General features: G+C 38.8%; 2 protein-coding genes across 4 annotated transcripts in view; one reads left to right on the top strand and one right to left on the bottom strand.

Moving 5' to 3' along the window:
- LOC109102004 (FERM and PDZ domain-containing protein 3-like) overlaps positions 1-8,531 on the top strand; it is a 129,682-nt gene extending 121,151 nt beyond the window's left edge. For 2 of the 3 annotated variants that reach the window (XM_042769789.1, XM_042769790.1), the window contains 8 exons: positions 525-644; positions 750-886; positions 1,397-1,523; positions 2,013-2,102; positions 2,245-2,424; positions 2,517-2,652; positions 3,307-4,149; positions 4,491-8,531. In XM_042769789.1, the coding sequence (XP_042625723.1) occupies positions 525-644; positions 750-886; positions 1,397-1,523; positions 2,013-2,102; positions 2,245-2,424; positions 2,517-2,652; positions 3,307-4,149; positions 4,491-7,270 (4,413 nt within the window). In that variant the 3' untranslated portion in view covers positions 7,271-8,531. The remainder of the gene's footprint in view (positions 1-524; positions 645-749; positions 887-1,396; positions 1,524-2,012; positions 2,103-2,244; positions 2,425-2,516; positions 2,653-3,306; positions 4,150-4,490) is intronic. The other variant, XM_042769791.1, reaches the window with a different exon arrangement.
- A 4,828-nt stretch (positions 8,532-13,359) lies between these two features.
- Positions 13,360-27,563, bottom strand: LOC109061104 (zinc finger protein 711-like). The gene is made up of 9 exons (XM_042769788.1): positions 27,376-27,563; positions 26,120-26,205; positions 25,833-25,930; positions 21,381-21,833; positions 21,129-21,311; positions 17,828-17,929; positions 17,603-17,740; positions 16,854-16,985; positions 13,360-16,301 (listed from the first exon to the last, which is right to left on the bottom strand). The coding sequence occupies exons 3-9, from the start codon at positions 25,906-25,908 to the stop codon at positions 15,124-15,126; spliced, it is 2,262 nt and encodes a 753-aa protein (XP_042625722.1). The 5' UTR covers positions 25,909-25,930; positions 26,120-26,205; positions 27,376-27,563; the 3' UTR covers positions 13,360-15,123.
- Between the last annotated feature and the right edge of the window lie 175 nt (positions 27,564-27,738).

Raw genomic sequence — 27,738 nt, 5'->3', positions numbered from 1 at the left:
ACTGCAAAAATATATACTGTAAAAGTATATCAGCATTTTATTGTAGTAGTATTAGCATTTTAATTTGATTTAATCGTATTTAATAGTATTTATGTCTGACAGCATTTGAAAATATTCCAAAAAGCATCTTGTGCTCCAATGGAAGCAAGAACATCTGACCATCTGTACAAGGCATTTCAAATGCTCAGTCACTAATTCAGTTATTTGATCAGCAACAGAAATTGCATTTTGAATTAAATTCAATTATTCCAAATCTTAAAAGGTTCACTGGTTAAAAATTGGATTTTGAAACATATATTTTCTATTCAGTGTGGTCTCAGACTCATGGACGCCATTGTATATGAATATACAGTAATGGAACGGTATGGTTGTTCTTTCAATAAGAATCTGAATTACAGGATAATTAATATAATTTGGAATGGCTGTTAGCAGCACACCACACCACTTAATGCAACGTGCCAATTTAGTACTGGAATGTTTGTTCATGTTTTATTTCAAAGGTGTATTTTATTCTGTATTTTCAGGTAGTTCACAGGACCTACTTCCAGGGAATGAAGTGTCTTTTCCGTATTTGCTTCTTCCCAAAAGACCCTGCTGACTTATTGAGGAGAGACCCTGCTGCATTTGAGTACCTCTACATACAGGTGGGAAACAAATGCTCCAACTGGTAGTCTGACAAAAAGCTCAGCAGTGGTCTGATATTAATATGAAGCCTCTTGATGTTTTATTTGTTCCAAATACTCCCACAGTGCCGCAATGACGTCATTAAAGAGCGTTTTGGGATGGACTGGAAGTCTGACATCACGCTTAGGTTGGCAGCCCTTCACATCTACATCACTGTATCGATTGCGAGACCCAATCAGAAGATTTCTCTAAAGCACGTTGAGTAAGTCTTTGCCTGAAAAGAGGAAATTTTATTTATTAAACCTCAGTCATTACCTTTATTTAAATATCACATTGTAACTTAAGGTCCGTTCACAAGATGGATCTTTGAAAATTCAGTGCTCTTAACATTTTAAATGCAACCATGGAAGTTAATGTGTGTTTTAAAAATGGAAAGTTGTCCAGTGCTGCCCTTGTGTTTTTTGCTGAACATGCCTTCAGCATAACCTTTTCCAAACAGGCATGATTAGACTTTGGATGACCATGTTTGTATGACAAGCATGAGGAGTATATAGTTTTACACCAGTGGCAGCTGATCCATCACAAACACCAGTGAAACCAACACATTCTTATTTCTTGTAAATAGATTTCTATTTGTATTCTATTTGTTTTGGAGCTGCGGTAATTTCCCCATAGGGATTAATAAAGTATTTCTGATTCTGATCAAAGAGCACTATAATGTCTTGTAGCTGGTTGCATGCTTTGAAGACTGAACGTGTATTATTATCTTCAGGAAAGAATGGGGGTTGGAACCTTTCCTTCCTTTGACGCTGTTGCCAACTGTCAAGGAGAAAAACATCTGCAAGACTCTCTCACAGCTGTTGAAGACATATCAGCATCCTCCACCAGCTGGCAACAAGGTATATCTGGTTACTAAGAATATTTTTTTTAGCAAATACACACTAACAACATCAGTAAAAATAGATGTTTTACTTGACTTTCACAATGCATCGTGTTGTGTTTTAGAGTTAACTGAAATGTCCATGAAATTGATGGATAATATCCTGGCAGAAAATGACCAGTACATTTATTTATTTTTAAACAGTGTATCTTGAATGGAGGTCTTTCTCCTCAAATGTGAATCAAGAAACGTGCAGGAAAGAAACCATTTATCTCTTCAGTCTAAGGAAGAATGATTTTTGTATTGGTGTGTTAATTTTATGCCCTAAGAGCATAGTTTATATGTGTAATGTTGAAACAGAGATATGCACAACAGAGTGCAATTAATTTCTTCATATTGATCATTGATATACATAGCAGACCTTTTAGCAGCAAAACATTGCCCTCTTCTGGGCACACTCTATGCATTTGCACAGTTTTATTTTCTCTTTACCCATGTTTTTATGCAGGTTTCTCCTCTTCAAGGGAAACTACAGTATATGCGTGTCTTAAATGACCTTCCACCATTTGGAGGCTTCTTGTTTCACACAGTTGGCTTGGTAACATGAATCTTCTCAAACAATAATCAAGACACTTTTGCATTGATTTCCATGGTTTTACAAAATTGTTATTAAAATAACATTACCTTACCAAACTTTCAAGATTATTAAATTTCTCATTATTTTCATTTTCTATTGAAAGGATGAGAAGCAGTCAGCCACTACATTGTTGGTTGGGCCGAGACACGGTATCAGTCATGTGATTGACCTGAAGAACAACCTAACAACTGTCTTAGCAGAGTTCAGCCGTGTGGCCAAGGTCCAGCTCTTCAGAGAGCACCATGGAGTAGCCCGAGTGGAGGTTGTTATTGTGGAGGCAAAGGTGTGGGAAAAAGCTCTGAAACAGAATTGCAATAAATAATGTTCTAAAATGCAATACTATACTAATATCTGTTTCCATACTAATTAATGTAGCCCTTGGTCTTATTAATGGAGTGGCCAGAAGCATCAAACTTTGCCTGTTTGATCTCTGGCTATTACAAGCTATTTGTGGACCCTAAAAGGACAATCTACTGCAGGATACCTGGTCAGCCTTATATGATCAAGGCAGGTATGTTAGAAATCTTATTTTTTATTGTTGCAATTTCATTAAAAATAAAACAAAGCATGTAATTTTCTGACAGTGCATTTGCTTTGCTTTTCATCTTCACTGACTAGCTCAACTAAAATATGTTACATTGCATATGCAATTTTGGACATTCCAAAATAAAATATGTAATAATGGTGAGAAAATGTTCATGGTGATATCTAAAATATAAAACAAAAATTAAATTATAAACAAAAATAAATAATTGAATCAATCATGACATGAACTGATCAGGTTGCTTTCAAAAGGAATCTTTGATTACATTACAAAAATTTATCATAGCAATCATTCATAATTCCAGAGTGATCCCTCCATCTTCTTGAGCTCTCCATCCTCATCTTGAGTCAGTTTATGCAGGCGTAACTGAAATGTTAATCAAGATATATTCATATTTCTGGAAGTTGAGTATATTTTGTATCATGTAACTAAACCATGTACTGGATGTTCGCATCTCCTGTGGTCTGCCAAAGAGAAAGATCAAAGCATGTCATCACATCCCACAAGGCCCTTTTCCATCTCTGAGAACTCAATTCAACAGACTCACCTTTGTCATCTGGACTCATTCCCATCCATCATCTTTTCTACTCGTTCAACCACTCAGACAGTTCTGTCATTTAGATTCCAGAAGCTCCCATGCCCAATTCCGCTCCGGAGCCACTGTGTCAAGTGGGAGTCGGCGAGAAGAGAGAGAGGGGTCGTCCAGAGAGGCAACACAGAAGACATCAGCATCACCCATATCTCAGCACCTTGGCCTGTGTCACATCCATTTAAAAGAGCAACAACAGCTGCAAGAGCTTCAGATACAAGCTGAACAGGAACTTGACATTAATGAGAACCTTATCTCGCAGGTACAGAGTCGTTCACGCACAAAGTCTGACCCCACTCTAAAGAGCTCTGAGTCAGTGGCTGAACATGACGGTCCCGCCAATGACAGCTCAAGCTTCAGGAACAGAGCGAAAACAATGGAGCCTTCACGGAGGATTTTCTGTGACTCCTGCAAGGCAAAACTCCAAGCTGAAGGTTTGATCTCAGACACTGGGGAGACTGGAAGGCTCATTTTGCAGCAATGCACAAATGCATGTGCTTCCCGTGAAGGAGGGGCTGTTGATCTCATTGCTTTACCACTACCTGGGAATGAGGAAGATGAGGAGATGGACAATGGAGGAGGAAAGCTGCAGCCTCCCCCTCCTGCCATAGCAGCACCACCTCCGGGGTTTCGCGATAACAGTTCTGATGAAGACGACCCGAAAAAGGGTCGGAAAGGAATCAAAGCCTCTGCTGCTGTGGCAGAGGGTCGAGAGGACGTTCCTGTAACACTGATTGATAATGTGACCACTAGGACAGTTCAAGACCATGCCCAGGAGTTAGACGATGCATTAGTGTCCACCCTCCAGGCGCTGGAAGCACTAGCTGCATCAGAGGATTACCCACACCATCACCAGCAGACACCACAGACAGCAGGTGGACATATGTACTATTAAAAGTGCTGGTTCTTTACAGTTCTATGAGTAAATGAATCTTTAGAAAGTCAAAGCAAACTGTAAGATCAGAAATAGTTATTAAAAATGTGTTGTGTGTACACTTAATATCATACCAAGGTCCCAAAACAAGTATTAATTCAGTGTTACCTACTTCATACCAACACAATAACAAACAGTATCTTAACACTCTAGGAATTTTTAGAATTTAATTTACTACTTCTTAATTAGAACATGCATTTTTTTCCTTAAAATTTTGCTTACCTGAAGTGATCTTATGTGATTTCTTAAGAGTTTGGTTGTTTTCTTTCTGTTCCCTCACAGGGTTGATTGTGCTTGCTGCCATAACCCCTGAATCATCCCTAGACTCTGGACATGAGACAAACTCATCAGAGCTAACTGATGTGTCTGAGATGGTGTCCGCCATGAAGCAGCATCAGAACCAGGCCTATATACTTGCGCACCACATCAACAAAGAGCGACTTTTCAGTCGGCGAGACTTCCCTTTGACAATCCCTGGCTGTACCACACAAGCAATTGGTGGGGGGTCTTTTTCAATGAGTCAGATCCGTGGCGTGTGTCCACCAAAGCCTGTGATCTTAAGTAAGACTGTGCCCTTGAAAGTATGCTCCAATCAAGGAATTAGCCCCTCTGACAACTCTATGGTGCAGGGGAAGAGCAATGAAACAAAAAGTGAGAAGGATACAGAAAAAACGGAAAAAGGCCCTGTCAAAGAGTGCTTGGAAAAGTCTGAACTGCAGACATCTGAGGAACTTAAAAAATCAGAGCAAGAGAGTGCTCCCAAAATCAATACGGATCAGTTGCCTCAAGCTAATGAAGAAAAAACAAGCTCCATTACCTCAGAAGGTGTCCTGGAAAAAGATTCTGGTACAGTCACCCTAGAAACTACCAGTATAGCCTTACCTGTTCTCTTACCTGTGGATGTGCAAACTGCATCTGCTAAGATTTGTCTGACAAATATGTGCCAAGATGCCGAGAATGCCTCAAGCGAGACCACTAAGCCTTCAAGTTCCAAGGGCCTTCTGCCAGCTGCTGACTTGTTTTGCACCTGTCCGGTACGACCAGAGCCTGGCCCACAGGTGCGTCTGAAAGATCCACAGGCCCAAAAAGTGGTGGTGTTTCACACATCATCTCCCACAGATGATGAGCGTCTCCGTGCCAAAGGACTTCAGTTAGCTAACAACAAAGAAAGCACAGCGAAGACATCTGATGCAAGCTTGGCTAAGCCTAGCACCCTGCCTCCTACCAGGTACTCACCAGTTATGCCTGTTAAAGTAGAACGTAAAGAGATGTCAGAGACAAAAGCAGAGAACTCCCAGAGTAAAGTCCCTGTGGAACCACAGAAACCTGCTAAAAGTTTGTCTGTTCCGGTAGACCCAACACTTGTCCTAAGTTGTGTGGAAAAGGGTGCAACTATCCCAGGAGCCGAGTACAAGAACCAGGCAAATAACAAAGTCAAATATCAGCGTAGTACTCCCTTCCTGAGTTTTAGGAACTTAATTTCAGCCACTTTCCCAGCACGTTTGCGCAAAGAGACAGATGAGCGTCGTGCTCAACTTCAAAAGGTCAGGCAGTATGAGCTAGAGTTCCTGGAGGAGCTTCTAAAACCTAAAACATCACAAGGAGAGTTCATACCGCAGGGATCCTCTCCTGTTCCCTCTTTTACCCTATGTGCCTGCCAATTGCGCACAAGTCCTGTACAGAAAGTTCCTGGGATCTCACGAGAACAGCGACGCAGCTGTGATTGCAAGAGAATGTGCCGTGGAATGCGCCTCCCGGATACAGCTGTTGGTTCTGCAGCGGACCAGAGAGGAAGAGAGAGGGCAGTCTCCAAAACACCCCCAGCAATTCCAAAGTCTCCACATGCTCAAGGAGAATTACGTAAACCTCAGACTTTGGAAATCAAAACCACTCGAATCCGCTCCACAAGCCTAGAGTCAAGGGAACCCAGAGATATACCCATGTCGTGTTTGCCTACTTGCGCTACCCGTTCAGAATGCATGGGTGCGCCACAGTACAAAAAGCTACAAAGGAGATATAGCATAGGGGAGATTGACAATAATGGCAGCACCCCCCTGTATGCTGAGGTTAAAACTACAAAAACAAAGAGCCTTGAGAAAGAAATGGAAAGAGTCAGGGCCACTGGACTTAGACTTCCAACTCCAGTAGAGCCTGTACATACTAAAGATGGGGATCCAAAGAAGAAGGGGATATTTTTTATTCAGGGAGAGGAGTTGCTTCAGGAAAGTCGTGAGGGTACCACTGAGGTTCTAGGATTGCCAAGTGAGGATACTGAGGACAGAGAAAAATGCTGCTCCTTCTGCTTCTGTTACCGCAAATGTGAAGCTGCTGACGAGAGCAGTGAAAAAGATGAACTGTCTTATTCCATCCCCCTGCAGGTTTTGCCCGGAATGCACCTAGACTCAAGGGCAATGCCAGTAGTCAGCAAAACACTTCAGGTACTTGATGCAGAGGATTGCAGTGGGGAGGAGGAGGAAGAAGAAGAGGAGCCACAAACACAGAGGATTGATCTGCGGGCCTGTGGGAATCTGGAAACTAGCCTGGCAAGGGTACACTCCTTGCAGGGCAAAACATTCTCGCTACCTGATGGATTCCTAAATGCACAACTTGATGCCAATGAGCTGCTCTCAATTTTAAGGCAGTGTGCCAACAGTCCACAAATCGAGGGTGAACCTCGTATCCCTCCTGCAAAACTGGCAGAGTACAAGCAAGAACTTGCAGTCCATTTTAAAGAATTCAGGGCATCATGTAGACGAGTGGCAAGCGTTGAGAAAAGTCCCTCACGAATGTTAAGTGCTGTCACAGCTAGCTTCCAGGTGTTGTGCAACCTAACTCAAACATTCATTCGGCTGGTCAGGGGTGTGCGATCTGAAACTCAAAAACTACAGCTTTTACGTAAAGTAGAGGAGGTAGCTGTCAACTACACCCTTCTTCTTCGTGCAGCTGAAGAGGCAATGGGACATTCTAGTAGCCTCCCCAATAAGAGTGCAAGTCCTCAACTCCACACATCCACCAACATGGGCTCTCTTAATCGCTCTATCAAAACCTTGCCCAGCAAGTAATGACTCATTCATGCGCGAGATTGTGGGGCAGGCCGGAAAGACAACTACTCAACACTCTGCCAGGAATCTCTTCGGATCATACATTGGTTTACATTTTTACTTGCCTTTCTGTTTGCCACCTGCTAAATTTCATAACCGCATAACTATCTACTGTTATTTGTTTATGAAAGTTGTGCCAACTTGTACCTACCAAGGTTCTTTTACATTATATGTGCACAGAAGTGAGAAAACAAACACAGCTGATCCTGTGCATTCTAGATGATCAACAGGGCTGTTCACTCTCATGTTCTTAGAGAAAGGGTACTGTGAAATGTACTTAGTTTTTGTATATTTAGTTGTTCCTATATTTACACAACAAAGTGGCTGTCTTGGGAAGGGCTGGTGGGGTTATTCTGTGTCCTAAAAATGGTTCATATAAAATATGGAAAAAAAAAACTATATCATTATTGCAATTACTGTAGAGACATAGAACTAAAAATAGATTATAAATTATAGATCTAAAACACATGACCTGAGGGTGGCTATGTATATCACAGAGAATTCCATGGTAACAGATTTTGTAAATTATGTAGAGAGAGAATTGGTTATTTGGTAATGTGTTTGTTTTTCAATTTTGTTTGTTGTGACATGAAATACTCCCTTTTCACAATATCACATTCACAATGTCTGGATTTGTACCTCTGTAAGTGTCTGAACTGACACTTTTTTAATGAATATTTATGAACATAAGAGCCCACTAACAAGGAAACACCTTGACAATGTAGCAGATTTAAATTCACCGGAATATTAATAGAAAGGATACAACGGTTGAGCTGAGACCAAGATGAAAAAGGCGCTCCTGTTTGCTAACGCACAAAAAAATCCTTTCTTGCTCTCACCCCTACAAACTCACCCAGAGCCATACCTCATACATGTAATGGCATCGTTTTTTTTTTATATTGGAGTTGGCTTAGCTCATGATATCTGCATAAATTAGTGCAATCAATAAGCTAATGCTTGTGTAAATAAAACAAAACCATTCTGTTTCCATGTAAAGCCTATATAAGTACACAAATAACCAATGTTTTACAGTATATTTTGAATATTGCATTGTTTTTCTTCTATTCCATAATTTGAATCATCTTTAATGTAGAAAACTTTATTTTTTTGGATTTTCATGTGATGTCATCCATTGTGCACTCTTGAGAACATAACCTCATCCCCGTCCACACACACACAGAATAGTTTTATATGTATTTTAATAAAACCAACTGCTGTCTTATGTCTGAAAACTTTTCTGTCTCCTCTTCCAATCTAGGATATAAACTTATAAACCAATACAACATACAACATGTAAGGCTCTACTACTGTGACATTTAAATAATTAACATCTCACTGTTTTGGTGTCTTGCATGTTATCTCTATTTTAAAATAAAATTGGATGAAGTGGGCTCTGTCAAGCCAGAAACTGAAAGACTAGATTTGGAATAATTTATATCATTAAAAGTTCAGTAAGAGTACAGATACAATCTAGTGTTTTACAATATTTCCATATAAAAGTAAAGTATAATTATTCTATGCTCAATATATATATATATATATATATATATATATATATATATATATATATATATATATATATATATATATATATATATATAGTAAAGAACATGATATTTGTGAAGCTTCAAATCATTTTGAGAATAACTAACATTGCAAATATTTATCAAAATAACTTTTTTAAAGAGAAATCACATGTATCTTATGATTTATAGTAATACGTACCAGAGACAAATAGTAACTATATTTTAGAGTATAATACAGCATGTAACATGTTTATTTTTTATAAAATACGTTACAATAAACGATATCCTCATGTTTATACTTTTTTTTTCAGACATACTTTCTGTCAAAGACTAGTTGCATTGCCAAAATGAGATTTGTCACTGTTTCATTTTTGTTGTATATGTTCATATTTAGTTATTTGCGTTCTTGTCAATGTTTTTGCTTCACTGTGGTCATTTTTGTGTGTAAGTTCATGTTTTAAAGCAATAAAGAATATTAAAAGTAACATTTTCAGCTTAGTTTTGGCTATGAGATCAACTGATCGAATTCATAATGAGTGACACTTAATTAAAAGTATACGGTAACAAAGCATTGTTAATTCATAGATTTATAAACTGTAGTTGCTACATTCTTAATGCATTAATAGGCTATTTATTATTTACAAATAATGAGTTCTTCATTTATAACATTTACAAAAATGTTGAATTAGCTCAAATGAGTTAGATTGTGTTTTTCATCCTTTGTTAACCACTTGTTAACCATACATAACTAATGTACAGTATTTCTAGGCATTCGTAGAGTTGTTAATGGTTATGGGAGTAAATAGCTTTTACTTTAGGTCATGGAAAATACTGAATTGCCATTAATTAAGCGGTTTAAACCTACCTTTATTGAACATTAACTAGTAATAGTAAGTGTTCCTCAATGTTCACATATACATTAAACATAAATGTGCATCAATTCACTTCATACACAAACATTTCTTTACTATTAATAACATTTTAATGTTTGCATGAACCATTAACAATTGCTTTACTGGTTTAAAATCACTGTTTATATGTAGACATTTGTATGTAATATTTACAGGTACAAAAAGGCACCTCTTTTATGTTTTTATAAATGCTGAAATATGAATGTACTGACAGCACCTAAAACAATGACTATTACACTTTTTCATGAAATTAATCAGTTGATTCTATTGAATTTATGATCAATTATATTAAGTATTCCAAGGATTCATAAACATATGTCTGTTTGTAAATGATTTGTGATTTAGACACTGTCAATGCATAATTATTGTGTGTTTTTGTGTCTGCAAACCTTCATATGTACTAAAATGTAGAACCACATTTTACATGAAATACATTCACTGTTAAAATACATCAGTTAGGTTAGTGGACAAAGGATAAAAGCATTATCTAACTCTTTACATTCACGTTATCTCATTCGAGAAATAACAACGGAATTTAATTGGTTATTAAATAATAATCTAATTATTTCTATTTCTCAACTAAGTTAGTTAGTTAATCAATTTACTAATTGGAAAATGCGTCTGAAAGTTATTTGTTTGCCTTCTTTTGATCTCCGTAGCAGTTGTGTGACAGGCACAGGATCCCCCAAAAGTGCACTGTGAATTGTGATTTCAATGTAGTTTTTTTTTTTTTTTTTTTTTTCTGATGGACACAGTAATGTTTTTGTAGCAATCACCCGAGCCATAAAGCCTATCCATTCTGGAGCTGATGACACTTCAAGAATGTGCACAGCCCTAATATTCACCCCACCAGAAAAATAATATATCAATAATCATATAATACAAAATGTCTATATTTCCATATTTATACAGCTATTTCTGAACGGTTGTCAGTGCAGAAAGATAATTTTTGCTCCTGGAATGGTGCAGTTGTGGATGCAGGGGCCCAGCTGTTTACTTTAACTCATGTGGCTCAGTATTTATGTGCATGTTACTGCAAACACAAAACTTCCTCCAGCTCTGAAATGACTAACAGCACCGATTACACTTACTCAAGCTTATCACCGAACACCTGACCTGCAGAGTCCTGCGCTCACACTCGGGTCTGCCTCCATCTGCAACTCTACACCCGCTTCTCACAATCCTGCATTTACTCTCTTTTAATGCTTCACCCAGAATGCATCACATAAGTGGGATCACCAAGGTCTGCAATAAAACTCTGCAGGGGCTCAGGGGCGATTCTAAGATTTTCATTTTAGGGAACTCAGCACCTAGGTGAGGGTATAATAATAATAATAATAATAATAATAATAATAGCCTATTATATATAAGAAATGTTTGATTAATAGGGGTTGTATACTAAACTTACTGCAGTATTCCACTGCATTGCATTGATAGGTATAACATTTGAGTACTGAATAAGCCAAATTCAAGTCTTCATGATCTCACACACAACCTTTTTAGTGTACAAACACAACATTTTACTGTTTACATTTCTAGAACAACCCTCTTTCCTTAGCTCAAGTATGCAAACCTCTTTGCCACATGCACTGGAATGTATTATACCGAAAGTTAAATTTGAATTGATCATTTTATAAAGTATTCATTCATATGTGCTTCATTTTCGCTGGAGGAACAGCTGTGATGTGATGAGGGGTGAACCAGTGAAAACTTAGGCTACAGTAGATCTGGAACCGATTATTGCTCCCCCATGATATTTTGTAAACTGGATTTATGACAAAGAACTCCACAGATGCAGATATTATAACAATCTATTGATGAACACCTTGTCCTCTGTTTCTTGCTCTCTGCCGCCGCGGTCTGTGGACTGAGAAAGGACACACTGAAAGACGAGGAGGAGCCAATCGAAGTCTGCGGCTGTTTTCATATGAATTGTAAAGGGGACTGAGGCGATAATGCATTCATGTACAGTTTATGGAGCTAACCGCAAAATTTTAGGGGGGCTGAGTAATCATTTTAAAAATGGCCTGGTGATGCCCATGTTTAGCTAATTCCTTCCATCCTCTTCATATATACAGTACTGTGCAAAAGTCTTAGGCCAACAGTATTTTCACCAACAAAAAATGGTTTTAAGCCAGTTATTTTTTTTCTTTTGCTAGTGTTTCAGTAGGAAATATCAGTTTACATTTCCAAACATTCATTTTGCCATTAATTGTAATAATCCAGTGCGAACTCTTGTGAGATTGACGTTTGCTGTTAAGTCCATGAATGTTCTTTAAATGTAGGTACAATGAAACCACATGTATTTTAAATGTGGTTACACTTTATTTTAAGGTGTCTTTAATTATACATTTAAGTACTGAGTAATATTAATTAACTACATGGGTTAGGATTAGGGTTACCTGCATGAAATTATGCATAATTAATTGTTATTATAATAGTAAGTTCATGTAACGTGTAACAAGGACACTTAACAACTTACCATAACTTAAAATAAAGTGTTACCTAAACTGCCCTAAAACACTGGCTATCTGTCAAGCGTTTGGGAGTTTGGGGTTTTGTTGAAAGTGTATGAAACACTAGCACTCAAAGAGTAAAGAGAACGTGAGAATCTGTGCACCACGTGCATGAATTCAGACACCGGTAAAGGAGCACAGGACGGATATCTTCCTGACATGAGTTGTATCTCGCTTAAAGTATATCATGAAAAACCCTTTGTTCTGATAGATACTCCAGCAACGTTTTAGCTGAGTTGTAATTATAAATACCTGAATGGAGCACTGAATGTCAACATGTTCTCTAAATGTAATGTCTTGCAGCAATGCAAGTTTGAAAAATCAGCTTTCAACAGGTCTCGATGACTTTTTAATTAATTCTGATTAAAATAATAATAAATAGAAAAAGGCATGAATAGCTCTGCTCCAAACCACTAGAATATGGAAACAACTTTTACTTTTTCTGTTTTCCAGTGCAAATGTTTAAAGATGCATGTACTTGAGAAGCAGAATGACAGAGCACAAGTCTTGTTTCATGAAAAAAAAGTGATCAAAATTGAGCTCATGATTAAAACACAAACAAATATCTGGCAATGGGCTCAGAAACATGAACTTAATTCAAAGGGAAAATTCGTTTTCATACCTCGTTAACATGTTTGTTCTTGTTTTAAACAAACATTTAATTTTGTTCCGTTTTTCAGCAAACTAGATCTCTCGTGTTCATTTGGCATCTCAAGTAAATCGATCCTGATTTAAGTATGTTAAGATATTTTTATTGGAAAACAATATTGATTCTTGTGCAGTGCATGTGACATTTAATGCATTTAATAACATTTAGATAAAGGTTTTCAACTCAAGTTTTAAATTCATTTTGAGGAAGGGTGAATTAAGACATTTTAAGACTTTTTTAAGACCCAAATAAACTCTGTATAATTAAACAGGTTTATTTTTAAATCTACCGAATGTTGTTCACATAGTGAACGTCGGTGCTGCTTGTTTTCTGTGGTGGACTGTGGGATATTTAGGGAACATTTCCGTGCACTAGAAGCATTCAGTGATTGAGAAAGCTTTTAAAACGGCTATTTCCATGACACTGACACACACACACAGTCAGAACATACAGTACATGGAACTATCCACTTTAATGGCATAATACAACATTTATAAGCAGATTAAAATGATTTTCCTTGAATTATTTATTTAGACTGTTAATTTCTTACATCTGAAAAGTGCTAAAATCTGCTAAACGTCAAGGAAATACCTGAGTGTGAGACCATTTCTGAAAAGAAAAATTTTTTTTTTGAAAGAAATATTTATTTTGATTCCTTCTTACCAGTAGTCCATCTGTCAGAAAATAACTGAAATGCATGAATTTTATTTTCCATGAAGAATGTTAAGAGTCTCCAGCCACAACTGTAACAAACACAGCACTATCTAGACGGCTGGCATGTGTTTTTCAAGAAACTGAATTATTGTGAACTAAACCTTTTAAAGCCACTCTTTCTATTTCATTGCGACGTCTTAAAACACGTTTTCTTCTGAGACGGAGCTTATGACGAAGGTTTTTACACATGACAGCATTGGAGTGAGCATTACATAAGGATGTCTGACAAACACATGATTGACAGGAAGTACCGCCCCTCCAAACTCACACCAGAAGTCAATAGCTACGCCGATCAATAGAGACAGATATCAAGGCATGCCTGGATCGCCGAGGTACTGCTGGGAAGGGGATGAAGCATGGCTTCTGCTTTAGGATGAAATAAATAACTCTAAAGTGACATTATAAAACCAAAAGGTGCTCTAAACGTGATTTGCATTCATTAATGTATACATCTATCATAGCATAACTTGTTAAAAATATTCACAATTGATTCATACTTACTGAATTCAGTGCAAAAACAATACACGTAAGGCATGACTCGAGAGATCAGAAATAATTGGCAGTATGTGCACGTTTCATTTTACACAAACATTGAATTTTGTAGTGGTATTCACAAAGCTAAGGAACGCTGAAGACGCTGAAGAGTGCGAAATGCTGGAAAAACACACGGGTGTAAATCGCAGTTTCAGATCTGCTCAAATCAACTTCATGATGGGTACAAAACGGTGAAGGTACAGTAAAACCTGGACATACTAGCTGGTAAAATACATCTAAGATTTAATGACTGCAGAGGAAACATGTTTGTCCTGATAGTCAGCGAGGAACAGACTCGAATGCTGATGAGTTGAACAGTTTTGAAATGACATGCGAGTTAGATTTACACAGCACATGCCCTTATAAAGACTCTACGCTTAGCCGTGTTTTGTGAAATTCAGTACTGCGTCGATCCTGACTAATGATGCTCTGACCCATAAAAACAAACTGTCATCATTTACTCATTTTGGGGCACGAAATCACTGTGCTGCTTTATCCATGCAAGCATACATACGTTTACAGTGACCAGGAACTCTCAATGAACTATAAAGTGCACAAAACTCTACCTTTCTGACACCTTTATGCTGCTTCTTCATCTTTTTCGAAGCCTGACAGCCACTGGTCACTCAGCAGAAGCTATTGGTTAACGAAAGAGAGCAGCGAGAACATTCTGCGAAACGTCTGTTGTCCTCTAGAGAAGGTGTTTGGAAGGTAAATAATGACAATTTGAATTTTTGGGTGAACTACCCTTTCTGAATTGGGAAGTGGGTATAAAAATATAGGCTTTTGAGACCCTGAATGAAAGTTTTCTTCAAAGACTGTGAGAGGTGTGACCAAGACCGCACTGTTAGCCACTTCTACCCGCCTCAGCTGTGACTGATGTTTCTCTACGCATAAGCAGAACATTAAATAAGAAGGCTGTGAATGACACGTGGAGCTTGTTTTGGGGATGAAAGAAAGCGCGTTATAGTAAGGTTTCTTTGTGATGCCGCATTATGTGTTGGTTCTTTTCCGACGGCCGTCTGAAACCCTTCTTGCAATAGTCACACCTGTGCGGATAGTCTTTAGTGTGGATGGATATGACGTGCCGTTTGAAACCCGAAGCGTCCGTAGTGTTGTACTCGCAGTACTGGCACTGATAGACCTTGCGACCGCTGTGCGTCTTCATGTGCTTCTTCAGTTCATTCTGATGCCTGAATCCGCGCTTGCACCGCTTGCACTTAAACGGCAAGTCCTTGGTGTGAACGGACAGAATGTGGCGGCTCAGCGTGAAGGGGTCCGACGTCTTAAAGTCGCAGTGCCTGCACTGGTGCACTTTATTCCCCTTGTGCGTTTCTGCGTGCTTCTTCAGTTCGGAGGGTCTGTGGAAGCCCTTCTCGCAGACGTCGCACTTGTGCGGGAAGTCTTTGGTGTGCACCGAGATGACGTGACGCTTCAGGTCGCTGGAGTTGGTGCTTTTGTGTTCGCAGTGCGGACACTGGTGAGTCTTATGGCCCTGGAAGATCTCCGTGTGCCTCTGGAGCTCCTTGTCGTCGGCGAAGGCCTGCGGGCAGTGGCCGCACTTGAAGGGCAGGTCAGTGCCGTGTTTGCTCTTTATGTGAGTCTTTAAGTTGGACTGGTCAGCACAGTGGAAGTCGCAGTGCTCGCAATGGTAGGGCTTCTCGCCCGTGTGCGTCCGCATGTGCTTCTTGAGCTCCGACGGGTGCCGGAAGCCCTTGGCGCACTCGACGCAAACATGCGCAAAGTTTTTGCTGTGCACAGCCAGCAGGTGGCGGTTGAGGAGGCCCTGCTCGGCCGTCTCGTACTCGCAGTACTTGCACTTGTGCAGCTTGGGCTCCTTGTCGCGCAGGATGAGCTTGTTGGAGCTGAGCGGGCTGGCCTCGTGATAGCGCCGCGTGTACTCGGTGTACTCCGGGATCTTCTCGCTCTTGATGATCAGCTTGTGGCTCTCCAGGTGGTTGTGGAAACTCACCTTCTTGTTGGTGGTGAAGTCGCAGTCGGTGCACGTGTACTTCTTCTTGAACATGTGGTCCGGGTGATTCTTCATGTGGCGCTTCAGGAAACCGCGTGATTTGAACTTCTTGCCGCAGATGTGGCAGGGGTAGACGGTCAGGGGCTGGCCGTCAGGACCAATGATCACAGCTGAAACACAGAAAAAGAACATGCGGAAAACAGACACCATTTTGCTCCTGTAGCGTTTTTTCAGAGTGAGACAGGATATCATGTAAACATGCACTTCACCATCAAGAACAGATTATTTTTTCTCAGTCTCTCATTATCATTTGCTGTTATTGCTCTATTGCATGTTAAGCAAAACTGCAACATTTCTTTGAAATTTAAGAATTTAATTAATATAACAGAACATAAAATTCTGAAATGTATCATAACACCAAGTTTGAAAGTACAGTTTCTCACAGCATGAACACAAAGTTACAGTCTTCTAATTTAAATTACAGTTTTACCTTTGGTCAACTTTTTATAAAGGTCGAATGACCTACAATGCCAAAAAAGTTATTTTGCTCTGTGAAAAAAAAAAAAGTCATACAGTGCAGCCGACACTGTGAAGGATGAAATATTAGATACATGTTTTTCTCTTTTTGAAATCGCCCACACTGATGAGGCCAGGAACATACGGGCTCAAGTTAAGTTCATGTGAACATGTTAACTGTTTCTAGCACCAGCAGCGGATCATACCTGTCTGAGACGGGCGCGTCTCCCCTCTCCTCTTCTTCTTGATCTTTTGTTTAAGTGCTCGGCTTGTGCTAATGCTGTCGCTGATCTGTAGGTATGGAGTGGCCGCACCGTTCTTACTTTCTAGACTGCTTCCTGTAGGAAAGCCAAGACAGGTAAGGTGTTTGGACTGGACATGTGCATGCTATAAACGCACTAAAATGACCGGTTATCACAGGGTTTCCCAGTGAAGGGTCTGCAAGCCAAATAACTCAGTCGTAAACATATTAATTAAAATAAATACATAGGACTGCAATAAATACATAAAACTGCAAAAGGCTGTGATTCAGTGTGATGCGCTGCGTTTGTGGTAAAGCTACAAAGACAATGCAAGCACTATTTCTGTTTGTTTGTTTTATCTAAGAGGCCTTGGTTGGTTTTTGGAGAGACTGAACGTGTGTTTTAAAATAAGAACAATCAAAAAAGACACTTACTAAAAATGTCATGTGACAGTTAACCGGCATCAGAGAACCATGAACATGCAATGCGAGGCTAAATTATAGAAATCCTAACTTAAATATTTTCTTGAAGTTCGTCCTGAATTTTGTCAAAGGGACTCGGCTGACAGAAACCAAACCCGGAGCTATCATATGGCTTGAATATAGTCATACTTACAGACCCATACTACAGTATGATGCTAGTATGCTAGAATTTTCAATTCTGGATGAAGCATTCATATAAAGCTATTTCAATCTGTAAATAAAGTGAAAGACCATAAGCAGTCGCCCAGGCGGCAGGAACGAAGGTCTTGTTGACCGGTGCGTCCTCCAGCTGCGCTTCAGTGATGACAGGAGCCTCTTCCTCCCCAACAATGACCTCCATATACACCTGGTCAGTCATCTCCGAGCAGTCTACATTCAGGACAGAAAAACATTACACACATCTCTGACTTGCTGCAAACACATGTGACTCTTCTTAAAGAGAGACGGAGAACTCACTGATGTCCTCGTCTCCTTGGCTGGCGTCCTTCACAGCCATGTAGACCATCTTCTCTCTGGACAGTCTGCCTGAACCGGCCGGATAGACCATTGGGAAACTCGCTCAGGAGGCCATGACATACAAAGACAAAGTGCTCTTGATATGCACACATATAAGAGCTAACTCTAAGATGAAAACATACTGCAAAGCTAGCTCCACACACAATATGCATCCTAGTGCAAGCATACAGCGAGCACGATGTGAATTTAATCATTGAGAGAGTACACACATGCTGGACATGTGCAGCCTCAACAATATTCAAATTAGAACCCAGTCCAAGTGTATCACTGTTAGGGCCCTTTCATACACCTGCTGCTATGCCTGTTTTTACAAAGGGCCCTTTCATACAAATGCCTGTTTTTGCTAGTTTCAGCCCGATGCAGTTATCATTTTCATCCTGCGCCATTGTTTAAATAGCAAATGCTAACTGGGCTAAAATGTGTTCAGGCGCTTGAGGCAACTGAAATAAGACTGTGCCTTTGACCAACTGAAACCCCGTCTGAAGTCTGGCGCAATTTTTTTTATTTATTTACACTGCATTCCAAATTATTATGCCAGTGACATATCAATAGAGTGACATGAGTCAGATTATTGTCTGTGTGGTTTTTTCACAGCTTTTCGCGAAATATTTGTTTGTTTTGATGCCTTTTGCAAGACATTGCATTGTTTCATACTCTTCATCTGAGAAAGATCTTTCTTCACCATATTTCATGGAGAACTGTGACTAGCTTAATAATGTGGAAAAACCTCTTTAAGTAGTGTTTCCATTTTACCTCAGAAGACCTCAAACTATTGACCAAACCTGTCCTAGATTGATACCAGTTATCTAAAAAAGTTGAAAAACATCACAAACAAAAATCTGACTCTTTATGGTTGCATAATAATTTGGAGCGCAGTGTAAAGGCTGTGTTAGTAATATGTGCCTATATGCAGGTTCACAATAATATTTACACTAAAACAAGGTTCAAAAACCTTACACACACACAGGGGTGCAGCAGCGTACAAGCATGCCAAATATTACAAGTGAAAGGATTACAATGTAAAAGATTATTATTGTGCCCCGTAGATGGAAGATGGACCTTTCCTCTTTGTTGAAGTGTTCAGTCTTTTCTCTTGCAAATTCTGGCATGTAAATAGCGAATCCGCCATGGAGCGAGTGCAACTGGCTCTTAAAGGGAATGGGAGATGTGACTCTGATTGGTTTATCACATGTTACTCCCAAAACACACCCATTACTCATTAAGTGAATAGGGTCAACCCTTTTAGACCATGCGCCGGGTGCACCGACCATTTTTTTCCATTGCCAAAGCTAACAAAAGCCAATCAGACCATGTGCTTAGATCAATAAAATATGGCTCCAAAGAGTGATGAAATCAATAAAATAACACACACACATAGCTGCTAATCAGATCTGTACATACACTGATCAGTTATTTTTATCTTCAGATGATTGTTAATATAGCGAGTGAATAGGCAGCATTTCACATTAACAAGGTTAATTTTAAGATGAAGTTACAGCCTTTAGCCACTCTCAAAACTCAAAAATCAAATCTGGATATGCACAGAAACATATTCCACTGTTTTAAATCTGCTTTTTAATCATCTTCATGATGACGAATGCTTTTTTTAACCATTATTTCAAGACAGCGCTACACGGCAACATCACATGAGAGTACCTGCAATAGAGATGGCTGACACATTACTATTGTGTGTGTTTGTGTGTGTGTGTGTGTGTGTGTGTGTGTGTGTGTGTGTGTGTATGTGTGTGTGTGTGTGTGTGTTTGTGTGTGTGTGTGTGTGTGTGACTGTGAGGAGATTTTCCCACCGGTTAATCGACGTGTGACAACACCAGTAATACTAGTATCACTGGGGGGAGGGGTTCGTTGAGGTTTTCCCTCTTTTCCTCGTTTTCCTTCACTTTTAAATAGCTTGTAAATGCACTTTACTTACACTTTTGCATTTGGCATCAATTGCTTGAATGGACAATAAGAGCTAACTCTAAGATGAAAACATACTGCAACAAAACGGCACAGCAATAATCTCACTTAAATCAAACATAGAACTTCTGTAAACAAACCCAATACCGACTATCGCAGCGAGCCTGGCGTCTACTAGAGGTCATGCTGGTGTTATGTAGGGCCCTATGAAATGTGTTTTATTTTTATTTTCCACATTCAGTTTTATTTTTTCTGGACTCTGTTTTAATGGATCAAAAACCATGGTTAATTAATTGAAATCATGAAACTTATAGAATTTAACAGCAATTTATAACATTTTTATAAAAAAAATTTTTTAAGGTCCTATGAAATACATTTTTTCTCTCAAATTTAGTTTTATTTTAACCAAATTCTGTGTTTTGCATTAATTGTATGGATTCCGTTTTAATGGTTTCATTCTCATGTTCATAATCAAAACCATCTCTAATTAACTGATTTTATTAAAAATATTATTTATCATTATTTTATATTTTTCTTTTTCAGAAATACTGTACTGTGTATTTACATTTTTTCTGGCAAATATTCCTTAAAAAAAATAAAGTTTTAATAATAATTTTAATAGTAGTAGGTGTAGTACTATTATTACATTAAGTAATATATTTCTGTCACAGTTTCTTCAAGTCAAACCAAACTTTTATTTTGACAGGTTGCTGTGAAGACCTTTAAGTTTCTGTTTGTATGTGATATGATATGATTATAGTTTTTCATTAACTTTGTTAATAAAACAATTTCTAGAGATGTTTGTGTGTTCATATCCTCATATATTGAGGCGGCAGCGGCTAAAATCACTGTGAGCGTCACGCGCGCTTCAGTATGTGTGTAGTAAACGAAACATTCATTCACACAGAGACATCCAGAACATGCATGATTTAATTTGTATTTTTAGGGGATTAATATTTGATTGATTGGACAGAAATTCCGGAATCTCGGCATTTCTGTCTCCATTATTTGAACTTTATTGTGTGAAATTGTGACTTAAGCATCTAAACTTTTCTTATTTAACATCTAAAAAATGCTTCTGACCCCTTGTATTAGCAATTGTCGTACTTATAAAACTCAATGACAATACTAGAAATCACAAGAAGAACATACACCCTGAGAAACCTCAACAGCTGTAGCTGGACTGATATGGCTCAGGTTTTTATTGCCCATTTTAGCGTTCACACCAAGAACATTCTCCTGTTGTTGTGTCTTTCAAATCCCTAACCTTACGAGCATCAATAACAGTGACTGCACGAGGAGCAGACTGCAATCAGCTTGAGGCAAAGATGTGAAATGTGTTTCTTACCTATTTCCACATCTTCGTCTCCATCTGCCTTAAAGATGTAAACTTTAATGACCTCGGAGCTGAACTCATCCTCTTTGGAGCCGTCGTCGTCCTGGACCACACCTGCACTGATCTTTAAAGGCGTGTCTCCAATGTCTAGCTTTTCCCCGACCTCATCCACTGCAAAGAAGCCACACATCAAACACTGCTGGGGATCCCATCAATCCATCCATCAGACTGCAAACTCACGGGAAATCATGAGGTAGTCCTCCGAAGTGCTCTTCACGTCCTCCTCCTCGTCGTCCTCTTTAATGCTGTCATGCGACTGGATGACTGTCTCGGTGTCCGTCACCATGACCTCTGCGGACACCAGCTCGTGGTCCAGCGGGCTCTGATCGTGAGGAGACATGAGCTCAGCCACAAACACCTGATCCGGCACCGTCTCCTCGATCAGGTCAGCGGTGCCTCCCAGAGCCTCTTGGATGGCCACCTCGGCCCCCAGGATGGACTCGGCCATGATCACGCCCTCGGTGGTGATGACGTCCTCGTGACAGATGTCAGGCCCCTCCACCACTTCAGCCTCCAGGCCAGTCTCCAGCATGATGCCCTCGTCCGTCACCACATCGGACACCATCACGGCCTCCGGCACCGACACCACAATGTGCTCGCCGTCAATGTGGGCCATGCCTCCCATCCCTGCAACTACACAAAGCGCTGCATCAAAATAAACATGTCTGCATGTGCATGAGACTTGCAAAGTCTTTATTGGGGTATTTTCTCCATTAGAGCTTTAGTTCACCCAAAAATAGAAAGTTATGTCATCATTTACTCACACTTGTGTCATTCCAAACCTGTAAGACCTTAAATCAAGATATTTTTAGGGTGTATTCAGAGGTGGTCTCGGTCCGCTTCCAGACGAACTCTGGTACACTTGAATGGATAAACCAACGGATGGATGACCTTAAGCACACGTGTGGTTATGTTTACAGTTTCTGGTTCACTTGCAAAAATGGCAGTGTGAAAGTGAATCGCACCAAAAAAAAAAAAAAAAAAAAATCAATACTGTTTTTGGTCCGAATCAAAGCAAGTGAACTAGCGGACTTTCCTGGTGTGAATACACCCTGAAAGTAAAGGTGACCAAAACTTTAAAGGTGCAGTATGTAATATTGGTTGAAATGGGTACTACAGTCCAAATTCTAAATACTGGAGAGAGTTGTTTCTCGCACCCAGAGGGCTTGTGTGGCGTCCTGAGCGAACCATACCGTCTTCCACCTCCAAATGAAATTAATTTTACATAAATTTTGCTATTTTTATATAAATGTATATATTTACATAAAAATAAATAAAAAACAAAAAAAATCCAAAAAAAAAAACACAACCAAAAAATAACAACTGTACAATAAAAAAAAAAAGAATAGTAAAATAAAGTGAGTGATGTAACATTTGTTTAAAAGAAAAAAAACAATGTTACAATATCACATTTTACTGTCTGATTATGTAATCTAGTTGGAGAGAAAAAGTATTGTTGGGTGCACACACAGTTATTGACACACATGATGACATGATATTGATGTGTCATGCAAATGAGCGTTAAAAACTTGATCAAACATTGCATTTGTTTATTTATTTTTCTGGTGCAGGCGCCCCTGAGCGGTCGCCAGATTGAAGATACGCAACATGAACGAGATTTACCTTGTGAGTTTATGAGTTGATTTATCCGCATTTTAATATGCCTTTGTTCATAGGGATTTTTAGATGGACACCGGGGATTTTTAGGACGGGTAGAATCTGCGATCTCTAAATCAGTTTGTTTGCTGACTTCCATGCTGCAGTACACGGTGTTTTCCGCTGCACTGAATCACTATTGGGTGAACTGGCAGTGGGCGGAGTCACACAGACCAAAACAAAAACAGACATTCCGACACGGAACACACACTTCAAAGCAGAATAACTGGCTGTAGAGGTGTGTTTCAGAGAAAGAAGTATGTGCACTTAGCATGTTTCCTAAATATCTGCAAACATGCTATTTTTATTCTTTAGTGCAGTCAAAAAATTACATACAGCACCTTTAATGACCCCAAAAAAATCATACAGGTGTCATAAAATGAGTCCATATGAACTGAGCAGTTTCATCCAAGACTTGTGAAGAGACTAGGACTGGACAATAATTCAATAGCAGTATGTATTGCGATATATATACTTATTTCATCACATTTTCATCACCAGAGTTTCCCATAGATTGATTTATTTGTGGCTTTTGACTTCGTTGAATAAGCATGAGCACTGCACATTTCAAAATCAAAACATGTCGCGGGTGTTTTATATGAATGCATCTCTGAAGGGAAAGGAATGATTTCAGAAAAGTTTCAATGGCATTTTCATTTTATCTGATAAAGAAGCGTTCATAAGCAGAACTGATCTGATTACAGCTCACCAAGCCTGTATTTATTTGATCCAAAGTACAGCAAAAACAGTCAAATTTTGAAATATTTTTTACTATTTAAAATAACTGCTTTCTATTTGAATATGTGTTAAACTGTAATTTATTTCTGTGATCAAAGCTGAATTTTCATCATCATTACTCCAGTCTTCAGTGTCACATGATCTTCAGAAATCATCCTAATATGATGATTATCAATATTTAAAAGAGTAAAAAAAAAACTAAATCAAGATTCTTTGATGAGTAGAAAGATCAAAAGATTAGCATTTATTGAAATAAAAATATTTTGTGACATTATACACTGATTATTCATTCAAAAGCTTGAAGTCAGTATGATTTATTGGAAATTAAAGAAATGATAGAAATTAATACTTTTATTTAGCAAGGATGCTTTAAATTGATCAAAAGTGATGATAAAGACATGTAAAATGTTACAAAAGATTTCTATTTCAAAAAAACTCTGAAATCACTATTCATCAAAGAAACCTGAAAATTTCTACTCGGCTGTTTTCAACATAATTATAAATGATTTTTGAGCAGCAAATCAGACTATTAGAATGATTTCTGAAGGACCATGTGTCTGGAGTAATGATGCTAAAAATATAGCTTTGAAATCACAGGAACAAATTGCATTTTAAAATCTTTTAAAATCAAAAACATTTTAAAAATATTTCAGAATGTTGCGGTCTTTGCTGTACTTTGGATCAAATAAATACAGGCAAGACTTCTTTAAAAAACATTAAAAATCTAACAGTTCAAAAACTCTTGACTGGTAGTGTATGTTAGCCAACAGTTTGAAGTTAAAAGATATTAATATTAATTAGGAGAGACTGAGACGATTATTTGACAGTGATTTCACATTTCTTGTTTGTATGAAGGCTAAATACAAATAAAAAGTGAACATTAACTTATTTGTGAAATAGTAATTAAAATATTATATGGTTTTATACGAGTTGTCATAGACTTAGTAAATTCATTTTCCACGTTTGTATGCACAAGACATCTGTTTTGGGCATAATAGTGTTCATATCAATATCAGAATTATATTGTATCGACCGAAATTAAGAAATATATCGTGATATAAATTTTGTCCATATCATCCAGCCCTAGAAGAGACACGGTAGCAGTACCATGAAGCCGAATTAGTTTAGTTTGCACCATTCCTTGGTTTTAGGCTCCATGAATGTGGCTTTGTTTCTAATCAACTCTATAAACTAACTCAACAAAGTTTAAATTGTGACTGCACTGATACAGCAAGACCATTTCTTTTATGTGTGCTCTTTCACGAACAAGCGCTTTCTTCAGTGTAAATGCGTTTAAATTCCTCATCATCTTCAGTCTCTTAACCTTCAGCAAATAGTTTTGAATCTCGCTGTGTCTCTCGTGAGAGGTGACTCACACTTGCTCTGTTATGAGGCCTGCGATTGGCTGTTCGCCGATGATGTCACACATTCACGAGCACATGCTCCACGAACTCAGAGAAAGCTGACGTGAGCATCATGGGACCAACAAAGCTGGATTGGAGCGGTTTGGTTACGTCAACTCAAAACTGGTCCTGCGACTCTGAATTTGTTCAACGATCTTCACGGATTTGAATGGAGAGACAGACAGTAAAATTTTGAAATATTTTTTACTATTTAAAATAATTGCTTTCTATTTGATGCAAACTCATCAGGGATGGAAAAGGTGACAAACGCTTTATTATTATAACTCTACATTAAAATCACTTTAATGAAGATCATTAAAGATGAAGATGATTTCTGTCACCTGCTGGAAAACAAACACTTTGACCTGAAATTACCACTACAACCAGTAGATGGCAGCAGAGGATCTCTTATCGACTCATTTGCCGTTTCCACTCGCTAATTTAGTTCTTTTCACAGGTTTTGATTTTGGATCTATTGTGAAATTAGTATTATTCAAAACGGTGAATTTAGCCGAAAGGTGACAAGTTTGCATTCATGTCAGGTTTCATTAAAAAAGTTCTGAGTTTGGAACGACATTTTTGGCTGAGCTAATCCTTAAAGTGACGACCAACGTGTGTGCCTATGTCTACACAATGAGAGCAAAATCAGATGTACATAAAATCACTCAACTATTTATTCACATACATCAAAATACAAACTGTGCATTGTCCATCGGCAACCATTTGAAGCTGAAAATGTTCATTATAAATAAATAAATCATACTTAATGTGATAACCTAAAACTGAGCAAACATGGACTAATTAATTGACTCACTATTTGAGTGACATTCCTTACCAAAATCTGGCATTATCATTGCATGGGGCATTTTTAAATCCTTGTGAAGCTCCAGGATCCCTCCACCTTGATCCATGATCTGAGACTGCTCCACAACACTGTGAGACACACACAGAATTAAAATAAACGAAGGACTGCTGTGTGAGGAACCTGGTGGAACTATTAGATATTTACAAAATCCATCACACTGAATCAACATGAACACTCATTAAATATTTATTTCTCTTCCTCTCGGATTACAGGCATGTGGCTACGAGAGCAAACGCTTGTATTGCTGTTTAACAAACCTTCACATCTGACAGTAGTTCCCTTCATGTAAACGCATCGCAAACATTGAGCAAATCTGTGAATCTGGCATCTGGGAGGAAAGTGTCTGAAAGAAAGAGACGAGGAAAGAAATACTGTGTTTATAACTTTTTATGTTGAGACTAGCTTAGTGAGATTTTAATGACAAACTTGTGTGTGTGTTTTAAATATAAAAAGTGGAGAAAAATAAAATCCTAAAACATAGATCAATGCATACAAGCAAGCAGCAAAATGAATGTATACATAAAAGTGACACATTTAGATTGTCTTTTAGAAATTTTGTGTCGAAATTAAATCTTACCATTACAATAATGCGCTTTTGATAAACTTTATGTATAAATACAGTAAAATAACAGCTACGTTAATAAGAGTAAGGTGGCTGGTCATAATTATATAAAGTTAATACTGGAGTAATAACAAGTTGAGAAATATGAGGGGCGTTCCAGCGTGACGTCATACACCTCTATTTGAAATAAGTTTAAAGTCCCCGAAAAGGCGAACTGTGACGTAATGTTTTTCTAAGATTGGTTGCAGTGTCGGTGAAATCGCTGTCAGAGTGATCATGATGTAAACTAGTCGAGGCACACCGCTGGCACTTACGAATCCTACTACGACAAAGGCTCCACTCATGAATATGAATTACGTTACGTGCCCTTACGCCCAACCTGACGTCATCAAAACCTTATTAATATTCATGAAGCCAGTCTTCGCCATAGTAGGCTTCGTAACTAAGCATATAACCGGCTCGTGCGTGACGGAGTTTGTCCAAACAAAGTTACTATCGTTACATCGACTCAATACAATTTAAAAACATTTACAAAATACAATATGACGTTGTAAAATCCACTTTAATATAGCAGAAAAAATCAGATCACACGCAGTTGAAGGCTTGCGCGTATGCAGCCGCGCTGCTGCACCATCTCGCCCTCCGCCATTACACTACATGCTAAACGGCTAATAGCATTAGCTAACGAATATGTCAGCACGTAAATTAATACAGCACAACCCGGAATACAACAAAAGCGCAAAGCCCAGACGCATGTTATGTATTTACTTCGCACATGACTGATTTGAGCGCAAAAAGCGCCTCGTGGTCGCTGTATGGACTCGTTTTACGCATGTTCCCGCTAACAGGAGCGCGCACTGGGCGCTTCCTCGCGCTCGAGCGCAACACAAGGCCGACTGGGCCGACGGCGAGCGTTTTACAGACACGCCGCGCAAAACCAAAACGCTTTACCTACTCCGCGACTGCCTTCGGAGCGTTGAAGAGTTTCGGATCCCCTCGAATCTGTCGCAATTTATTATTGTTAATTTTCCAACGGTAGCGCTACTGCGGCCTGTACATTGAGGATCCCCGAACGCTCTTTTCCAGGCCCGAGCCAATCACGCTGCTCGATTCGCTGCCTCGGCCAATCAGACTACTCGTTCCTAAGCATCAGCCAATCAGAATGTTCGTTGACAACAACGGAGGGAGGGGCAAGAGTGAACGCGCGGCACGCTTTACGTCACCTCACAAGATAACATTGCGCTCTGAATGAAAGTTGCACGTTCAAACAAAACACGTATACTGCAGATTTATTTTGCATAGTTTTGATACATA

The sequence above is a fragment of the Cyprinus carpio genome, chromosome A14, assembly GCF_018340385.1.
Source record: "Cyprinus carpio isolate SPL01 chromosome A14, ASM1834038v1, whole genome shotgun sequence".
In the NCBI taxonomy this organism is placed as follows: Eukaryota; Metazoa; Chordata; class Actinopteri; order Cypriniformes; family Cyprinidae; genus Cyprinus; species Cyprinus carpio.
The sequence above is the reverse complement of the archived record's forward strand: the minus strand, read 5'-3'. Positions and strand labels throughout refer to the sequence as shown.